This window comes from Populus alba, chromosome 16, assembly GCF_005239225.2.
Source record: "Populus alba chromosome 16, ASM523922v2, whole genome shotgun sequence".
In the NCBI taxonomy this organism is placed as follows: domain Eukaryota; kingdom Viridiplantae; phylum Streptophyta; class Magnoliopsida; order Malpighiales; family Salicaceae; genus Populus; species Populus alba.
The window spans coordinates 3,287,837-3,298,448 of NC_133299.1; the positions used below are offsets into that span (position 1 = coordinate 3,287,837).

The 10,612-nt window shown below is 33.3% G+C and overlaps 1 protein-coding gene across 1 annotated transcript; it reads right to left on the reverse strand.

The window, feature by feature from the left end:
• Positions 1-7,413: 7,413 nt before the first annotated feature.
• Positions 7,414-10,402, reverse strand: LOC118031932 (BTB/POZ domain and ankyrin repeat-containing protein NBCL). The gene is made up of 2 exons (XM_035036441.2): positions 9,648-10,402; positions 7,414-8,725 (listed from the first exon to the last, which is right to left on the reverse strand). Exons 1-2 carry the CDS (start codon positions 10,110-10,112, stop codon positions 7,859-7,861), a joined length of 1,332 nt encoding a protein of 443 aa, XP_034892332.1. The 5' UTR covers positions 10,113-10,402; the 3' UTR covers positions 7,414-7,858.
• Between the last annotated feature and the right edge of the window lie 210 nt (positions 10,403-10,612).

A 10,612-nucleotide genomic window follows, 5' to 3' on the forward strand; every position in this document is an offset into this window, starting at 1 on the left:
TTTCATGATGTAATAACAGTAGTTAAATTTGTTTATATTTTTTTGCATGAAATGTGTAACTTTAAATGGTTAAGTTAACTTGTCTTTATCATATTAAATTAATTTTTTAAAACCTAAACCAAACAAAAAAAATCAAGTTTGGAGGTTTTTTTTTCAAAAAAATTTAGTTTTTTTTTTAATTTTTTCTTAAATTTTTTTATAATAATTTGTCAGAATTGCTTTTAGAGTGAACAAATTGACTGATTCGAAATAATATTTAATATTGTTTAATTTTAGAGTTAGATAATGGATTGAATTGAAATATGTTTTTATATTAATTTTTTTTTTTTTTCAATTTTATTCTTAGAATTTTTTATTATTTAATTTTAAATTTGAATTAGAAAGATAAGTCAATAAGCTTTAAGATTAATTTACCATATCAGATATAATAATAATAAAAAAAGAATCCCACTCGCATCCTAGCACTTTAATGTAAACAAGCATAGGTGCTAAAGCCATGGCTAAATCAGTGGTTGTCTTTACATCGCATATATGCTAGCATCTCCTTGATTATTCAAAGTAATAAATCGTGAAACACGCAGCGTTCTCAATTACTGTGCGCATGAGAGTTTGCATCATCAACCTCCTGGTTCATCATTCCAAGGCCCTAGCCCTTGAAAATGATGGGTTGGATGCAACTGAGACAGGCAACTGGACTCTTATCCCGATGGTCTGAACTTGAAATTACGGACCGATCCAAGGTGTTCTTGTTCCTGATAAACACTGGATGCAAGACCCTAGCTGGGTGCATCTTTTCCTGTGCTTCAAACTGCATCATGGGCTTCGGCTACATAAGAAACTGAAGTGAAAGTTAACCTAGAAATGGTGGATGTCTTCCATGGAAGAAAATCTAATCACTGTTTTCCGACGGGACTGCTTGATAGTTTTGTTTCCATATTGCTCTAAAACAAAGTAGTTCTGCATTATTGTGATGCTGACTGGGCTAGCAATGAGGGATTTGGACTTCCACATCCATCAGGAAAACGTTCGTTCGTGTGTCCCAATCAATATTTATGGAGCTTTTGGAAAATAATATGTGCTCCTCAACATGATTGGAGTACTTACTGAAATATTGTCCCCTCATTTTGGCTTTCTTGCAATGGATATGCCTTTTCAGTTATCTTCATTTTTCTTGTCCGCTGTTCCATCAGCGTTAGGGTCTGAATCGCTAGAAAGCAGCATGCTTTAAGGAATAAATTAGGGTATTGCATTATTTAGTTGACAACTTGGGTTGTAAATACGTTTTTTCTCTCCTTGTTATCATCTTAAGTTAGAATTTAAGGAATCATCTGGAGAATTTAAGGAATCATTTTTTAATTTTTTTAGTTTGCAGCTCCTTAAAATAATCCAAAAACCAATCTACACGCTTGGAATCTCTAGAATAAAAGAAAAACAATAAAGATTTTAAACATCCTCTCTCATTTGAAAATCATCCGTATTTCAATTGGTTACTGCTAGTTGGAGTATTATATAATTTGACCTAATAAAATTTAAATATAATCTAGCAATTATGAAAAAAAATTTTAAATCTAGCAATCTTAATCATGTATCATCTATCTATAAATATTTTTGTAAAATTGTTTGTATAACCAGTTGTATCAGATCTACGACTAAGTGATCAAGATCACCCGCATTCATATATAAAATCAAATTCAAAGTATTTACCCATGATTTGATGTGTCGAAACTTACTGATATCTAAAAAAAAAAAAAATTCAACTATTATAAGTTTTTCATGGCCACTATAAATAAGTGCAATATGTTACATGCTTGACTATTGTTTTATTGGGCTATACTGACAACTTTTTGTGCAGTCATCATTAATCCTCCAACATTTGCTTTCAATTAAATTCTTTTCATCAATTTAACATAGAGAATGACATAATTTCACAGAGATTTCCCTAAAAAGAACTCAAAAAACTGCCACAGCACTTGAATCAGAATATTGTTTGCCATGATTGTTGAGCTAGCAAATGGGACCTTAGGAAACTTAATACACTGTTTAATCACTGTATATTTTCTTCTTATTCTTGAACTTTTATGCATCATTATTGCTTTCTTTGATCAGTACATAAACCCGTACCCATAATTTCCTACCAGCTTGCTTATGATCCTATTGTTTTCCCTTTATGAATTCTAATTAAGGTGCATGGTAGGCATAAGATGGTGCTTATGTATCTAATTAGATCATATTGTTTTCTTTGGATCCATCAACTTAAGTTCATAAAACAATCAATAAAGCTGGTTTTAAAACCAGGTGGTTTGCTCACAGAGCTTCAGAGAGAGGAGTGGAAGAAGAAATTAAGGAGAGGAGAATCTAGATGAATGGTAACAGAAACAGAAAAGTCTCCATTTGCTTTTCAACAAAATGGAATTCTTTTCTTCTTCTTCTTCTATTTATTTTTTAAAAACCTTAAATAAACTCCTCTGCGTTTTATGCCAATTGTTTTCTTTCTAATCCCTGATATCTTGCATAACATTATTTTTTGTTTTCTATCGATTCGAGAATAATTCAGGAAGATTATAGCTAGCTAGCTAGCTAGAAAGAATTGACATAAAGGAAAGGTGTTTTCATTGACAATGAGAGTAACCATGGCTTACGCCAAATCCATATACGATACTCAACATCTATGATGAGCAAACATTTGTCAGTTTTCAATAATTGCTTCGTGTTAATGTCTACGTTGGAGGTGATCATGTTGAGCCACAAAAACATATATACATGTTGAAATGGAGTGGTTTTGGGAACCTATTAAAAAAAAAAATGGGGAGAGAAGAAGATTATTTATTCAAGTATTAATTTGCATTGAAAATAACCTTTCTTGTAGAGAAATTAGTAGGCGAAACTAGTTCACCTACTATGTTCAATAAAATTTCTATAAATCACATTTAATGGCACAATGATATTGATAAAATAAAATAGTTTTATTTATTTGGTCCATAACCTTAGACAATGAATTAGGTTCATATAATAATTAGGTCCAAATACTGTATTTTATCAAGCTAAATATTCACTTTCAAAGTTAAATAAAGTGAAAACAGAGAATTCTATTTGAAAAAAAAAATACTGTTTATATTATGCAATAAATGCACGCCCCTTTTAGACTCAAGTATCATGGAACACAATTTTATATTTAACAAGGTTATTGTTTAAAATATTTTTTAATTAAAATAATATATTTTTAATTTTTAATTTTTTTTTTATATCAGAATATCAATACGATTTAAAAACACAAAAAAACAAAAAGCTAATAATTTGAAGCTAAACATAAACTTTAAATTTTTTAAAAAACATGATCCAAACATAATTCCAAACACCAAATCAACAACTTGTATTTGAATTTTGGCTCATGATCTACCAACCGTAATTTTGTAGCATTCTTATAGAACTAGTGCCTGTCCATCCATGATGGGTTCCTTACCTTAAGAAAATATTGTCAAAATTAGTAGTATTTATTCTCGTGATAAAGAAAAAAAAAAAAAAAAAAACAGTGCGTATTCACAAAGTAAGAAGTACCTAAATTAAGAACACGTAATTTCACTAACCAGAGCCAGAAAATTCATTTCATTTTCAGCTGAAAAGGAAAGAGACCTGGTGAGCACTGATTCTCAAAATGAATTTCACTCGTACAAGTAAAGACTTCTATTAACATCAATCAATCAAATTAAACCAATTTGAATTGAATTGTTTTACCATCCTGCTTTCCATATCTCTCTATCTCTGAGCTTCGATTCCTACAATGAGTTGAAACATAAGAAAAAAAATTATTTTTACCTCTTGTTTTCTTTTTTTTAGGAGAAAAAATTAACAGTTTATTTTTATTTTTACTTCGATTGGAGTAAAGAGTGTGAAGTAAATTACCTAACCGGCTGCAAAGAGTTAATAAGAAGCAATAGCCTATTAAAAATAAAGTCAAGATTGGTTGAAAGAAATATGTGAGCTTAAAACACCGTTTGGAAACGTGGTGCAAATTACGTTTTATAAAAAAGAAATTTTTTTTGTTGAAAATTAATTTTTTTATATGTTTTAAATCGTTTTAATATGCTAATCTTAAAAATAATTTTAAAAAAATAAAAATAATTATTTTGATGCATTTCTGCATAAAAAATATTTTAAAAATCGACTATAATTACATTTTCAAACAGTCTCGATAATGTATCACATCTCTGTGTTGAAAGTGGATAAATAGTAAATCGTACATTTTTATTCTTTTTTATTTATTTATTCTTATTTTATCTTCCACTGAGAGAATATTTAGATTGATTATCTATTAAATTTGGACACCACATGCCATTGCATAGGGATTTTTGTTTCTTAAGAATAATCATGGTAGAAGATGTGGAATTAAAGATTAATTAATTTGAAATCGTGGTTTACAAATAGCATTTGCATAAAAAAAAAAAAAAAAACAAATTATTGCTAAAAGTAAACTACTATCGATGAGTAATTAACATCATAGTGATTACAAACTCATCTCTCTATTCATGCTATGTTATATATGTAGCAATTAATCGGTCATTTACTCCCAATTTAATAAGACTTATGTTTTTGTTTTTTTAACAAAGAAATAGTTTTTTGGGGCCAACTTTTCTTGGTGAGAATCTCTTGAGTCCAATCAAAACCAGACTTTTTACATCGATATATGAACCATTCATGAAATGAACTCTGCCTTGAGTTCCCGGTAACCAAGGAGAGAGCACACCCTTGCTGCCATTCGTATGTTCATCAACATTTGAATATGAAAAACATCGATGCTCACTCCACATGTTCTCCAATGTTTCATATGACAATCCTTACAATCGGGTCCTGCTAAACCCGACAGAATATCAATAATGTTTTGTGTGAGCCATCATCAATGCATTCAAACCTGAAGATTCTCTAAGACTATGTGGCATGATATTCTTCTTAATCTTTTTCACATTAAGTAAATGAAACTAAAAAATAAGAAAGAATACAAGGGGATCCTGAAAAGACAAAAAAAAAAAAAAACAAAGCAATGAGAGATCTAATTAGTTAATTAGTCCAGTTCAGGAGGTTACATTCAGAATTTCTAAAAAGATTAAGGCCAATATTTTTCTTAATATTACATAAAATTAGGCAAGAATTCATACAGGCTCGACCTAATAACAAATACAATGATGATTTTAATTAAATCCATGAAGATAATAAGTTGACATTTAAAGGTGAATCATTCCTTATTCCCATGAACATGTATGTAGTAACATATATTCAACACTTCAGGTCTGTAAAGATATATATTTGATCAACAAGATTTTGATCTGCCATGTTGACTACGGGTCTTTCTTCTTCGTTTTCTTTTTTTTATATAAGAAAACGGAAAACCTAATTTCATAAGCCTTGATAATCGATATCATATGAATCCAAGTCCGAGCTAGAGCCAGCCTCATAAAAATAATGGGAAACTAGATTGAACTAGGAAGAGATGCATACGTTGTCCTTTTCTTTTCTTTTTTTTAAAAAAAAAAATTAAAATGAATTAGAGTAAATTAACTATGGATTTCAAATGAAACAAGAAGCAACCAAGACACTCTAATTTTCGGCTAATAAGAAGAAAGATTCAATTGTCAACCCTTTGATGCTAATAGCAAAATGCTATGCTCAAAATATTAAATCATTCTAGAATTCTGTATAAACAAATGTGGGAATTGATAAGTGTACTTGCGATAGAATGGCTAAAGGCTATACATTCGAATTTTCTGCTGTGAGAGTAGAAGGCAAGAAGGCGAAGATAATCTCTATTGCCCCAAGATGCCTTTTGTTGAGACTCACATTTCAATAAAAATCTGACGACCCCTTCCATGCCAAGCATAGGAATATTATATACCCTTGAAATCTCACATTTCTATCCATTTGAATCCAATTACATTTCTCTTGACAAATGCTAAAAAAATAAAAAATAAAAAAAATAGGGACTGGGACTTGCATATGGTCAACAAATTGTTATGACACTTTCAGCAAACACGCAAAACAGAAGAACTTTGGCAGGAGATTGCTTTGCCTATTTTCCTGTTTGAATAAATTCACATTAAATGTTTCACCATGCATGCCCCCTTCCTGATGCTCAAATATTTTCTTCACAATTCCACATAATTTCATTAGGGCTATCTATATATCTAAATATAAACGTCATTAAGGAATACAGATATATATAGTGCTGAAAATTATATTAAGTCACTCACGTAGTAGCTAGGTCATCTCCAATTAAACTAAGAAAAGAATGTTATCAGGTCTTTTACAAAAAAAAAAAAAGATGAGCCACTCAAAAACTTATCATTATGAGCAAGTTGAAAGCAGATAATGTTCATGACGTTGCCTCAGAATATCAAAATCTACTAGCAAAATCAAGCTGACCTTTGAGACCACTGAGATGCTAGAATATACCATGCACATGTTGCCACAACATTATGAAAGGCAAATTTAAAGTAGGTGAAAAAAGATTGCAGAAAATTCTGCTTTTCTACTACGTTCCATCACATGGTCGATTCATGTACGAAAATCCCTAATTGGGGGGTAAAACTCTTGAGTGCTAGAACAGGCATGAAGCTTCATTGGCTGGGAAACATGCATTTTGATTTTTGACTATTCTAACAAAGAATAATGAGTGGCTAACAAGTGCTGGTTTAACTTTCATGACAAATTCCACATCAAAGAACACTTGAATATAAGAAATAACTTTGAAATAAGCAATGGACAGCATTCAAGAGAGGGAGCTGAAGGAATCCCAAGACTGCAAGCAAATACAGTAGACGTCAAGGGTGATCAGCAAGGGAACAACATACCCATTAGTTTAGAAACTAGCTAGTACATTAAAACCATCTAGGGTTTTAGCTGTAAGTCTCTAGGAGTTACTACAAGAGACCAAATAAGGCAAGGGGGGCAAAAAAGAGGATTACCTGAAGGGAATCCTCAATTAGATAATACGAATATATTAAGCTGTCCTGTGTAGTCACACTCGAAGGGAGGACATCCAATCAAATTGTACATAACCACATGATTTTCTTCTAAATATTAATTAAGACAAAACCGCATCCAATCAAGCTTTCTCAAAAGCCCATGAATGCTTGGAAAAGAAACGTGAAAGAGAAAAGAGACAGCTCATTTCCCCCATTATAATATATATCATCCAAGTCCAAACAAAGCTTATGATGAACTAAAGAAACCCCACCATCAGTATTAGACACCAAAATCTCCCTTGTAATTTACGTTTCCTAGCTATATTTTAAAAGACTCTTATTGTGTAATTAAATGTTAGCACGGGTCAGTTATTTTTTTTTTCTTAATTTACTATATATATATATATATATAATGTCATGTTTAGGTGATGGGAAGGGGGGGTGGAGGAAACAAGAAAATAAAAGGGCACAATAAATAGGCGATGATATTAGATACTATCAATAAATACAAAGGAGTTGACAGGCCAGGTTTGAAAAGATTGACCTGCGTCTCTTTCTCCTCAAGAGAGCAAAAACTCAGATTCTCCTTGTCTCTCATCCCCATGAGATCAGAAAAGATGTATCCCATCTCCAATGAAACTGCACTTCTCATATGATGAATCATTGAAAGCCTACAAAAACCAAAAGAAACACCCCAAACAGAACAGAGAGAAAAAGAGAACAAAAAACAAAAGGCAACAAGTGAAAGAAGTGATTGAAGATTGATGACAAGAGGGGGGGGGGTTATATAAATATAATCCAATAATAATCTTCATGAACTTTCATGAAGCATTTTACTTGTCTAACTCTCCTGATCCTCCATCATTGCTATATAATTATAAAGAGAGAGCTTAGGTAGGCTTGAACTAGAAGTCATGAGAGTGATGGCGGTACATTGCTGGATCATGTCGACTCATTGCATGATGGTCTCTCTGGCTGCTATGGCTACTATTATGTTCATCACTCATTGGTGGATAAATAGGATTTGAAGTAGTTGCATTCACATTCCCTTCTTCACGTGAAAGAACCGAAGCTGCGGATTGGACAAGCTCAAGACACAGCCTAAGCTTGTTGGGCTCAATGTGAACTAGACCCGGGACTGCCCCCTTGAACAAGAAATCTGAGGTTAGTGTTCTAAGAATGTCAAGAGGGGTGATTCCATCGACGGTTCTAACATTAGGGTCAGCATGGTGATCAAGAAGTACTGAGACCATATCCGGTGACACCATTTCTGCTGCAATGTGAAGTGGGGTTTTCCCTGCGGGTCCTGCCGGATAGTTAACATCAGCTGCACCAAGTTCAAGCAAGGCTTTGACCACTTCTCGGCTACAATTCTCAACAGCATAATGCAAAGCCAATGCTTCATTGAGATTGAGGCCTTCTCCCATTACCATAAGCTTAACTAGTTCAACATCAGATGAGTCTAATGCCCTTTTCATTCCTCGAATTTTTTGGTCCTCAAGATCAGCAGCTGCAGAGAGATCGTGGAGATGGTGGTGATGGTGAGGCATTAATGATCTACGAGCAATGGATGATTTGAGTCGTAGTTCTTCAATTTTGGCCACAACATCAATTGGAAGGTGTTTAGCTAGGACTTCTGGTGGTAGGCCTGATTTGGCCACAAGATGGGAGCAAGTATTCCAAAGTTGGTGCATATCTTGCCTTCTTGAAGCTATAAGAACCTTCATCACATCCTCAATTGAGGCCTTATCTACCATGCTAGCCAATTGCTTCTGAGGAACAGAAAACAAGGGAATAATAATTAGCATTGGTAAATGGATTTAGCTGCAAACGGAAAAATTTTCTTTACGATCAATTGCATTGAGTCCATCCTGTTTTGGAGTATGATGGGATGTTTCATGTAAAAATTTTGTTTATCCTGTCCATCTCTTTTTCACAATCTTATACCCAAATGGGGAAAGTGCTTGTTTGGCATGAATTTGGTGAGCATACTGTGGAAGACAAGACTGGAGATGAAGAACTAAATTTAGAAAGTCGAGGCTATATGTACAGCACAAAGATTGAAAATCTCAACTCCAGCAACCAAAAATGATACATGAAATCAAGAAAAAACACTTATCTAACATGGATAAAATCAACATTTGACTTAAATGAAAATAGTGCTATAGTGTTTGATAACTATATATCAACAGCAGAAAGAACAGAAGTTAATGAGATGAAAAGTAGAAGAAAAGCCCACAAAAACTGTTAAGAGAAAATTGAAACAATTATTGAATTACCATCTCCAACTACAAAAGAAAATGTCAAGTGACTTAGTGCTTGAATACAAAGCACTATAAATGAGTGTGGGATCAAACTCAACTGCAACTGCTTGAGATGAACATGAACGTTAGCTAGGTAGAAACCAATTGAAATATCACACAAGACACAACCCCTCAGCCACTTGTTCATGGGATAGTAAAATCTCCCTCACAACAAAAAGAAAAAAGAAAATAAAAAAACCCAACACAAAAACGCCTTCCCACTTCCCAAAAACCAAAACCAAAGAAAAAACATAAGAGTACTACTCTACACACTCATCAAGATTTTGAGAGAAAAGAGAGGAGACAAAGGGAGAAGAAGCGAAGAGAGAAAGAAAATCTTGAAATGATCATAACGAGCTGCTATATATGACTGACTACAAGGAAGAAAGACCTGAGTGAGCATTGCAAGCTGTTCAACACCAAAGTATCTAGCGGCAGCAAGAGTGTCGAGAGCAAGATCAACGGCTGAGGTGCAATGTGTATGCCAACACCCTCTCTCGCCACAATTAGGCCTTGGCTCATGTTTTTGTGGCACAATAGAGACTTGTCCACTATACAAGAACTGTAACAGCAACAAGAACACTTCATACCCCACAGAGTTAACTGGTATCACATTAGACCTTGAACCTGGTGATCCAACCAGGTTTATCCTTGATCCAGATGGGTCTAACCCAGATGGTGGGTCAGGTCCACAAAAATACTTCCTGAAAAACAAACTTCTTGCTGCTAAAATACACCTGTGAGCATGAACTAACCGACCCTCTACGCTGAAAGTTACATCAGAGAAAGCTTGGCCATTGATTAGAAGATTAAGGTAGTCTAAAGACAGGGTTCTTAGAGAGTCTTCAAGAGTCATGTCTTCAAAATGAACAAATATATGGTTTTGTTTACTAGCTAGGGTTGCCTCGTCCTATCTATATATATATATATATATATAATTATATAATAAAGAGCAAGAAAGAAAGAAGAGAGAGTGAAGGCTGAAGGACAGTTAACAAGAGGTAGAGAAGATAGGAAGACTTCATTTTTTTCCTGTGTTCTTGCTAAGGATGATGATGGGGTTAGTGTGTTACTGTATATTTGTGAAAGAGAAAGAAAGAGATTCTTTTCTCTCTCGATGGAGAGAGGGGGGGGGGGCAATATGAATGGCTATTCTGGGCGGCTGAGGTTTTAAAAAAAAGGGGTGAAAAATAAATAATAATGATGGGATTTATTAGAATTATTAATATTTAATTATTGAGAGAGATTTACTGCTTATGATATACACTTAAAATAATTATGTGGACGTATGAGTACATGTAGTTTTCTGAGCACAAACTACACGCAAATGCAAAATAATATATATATATATATATC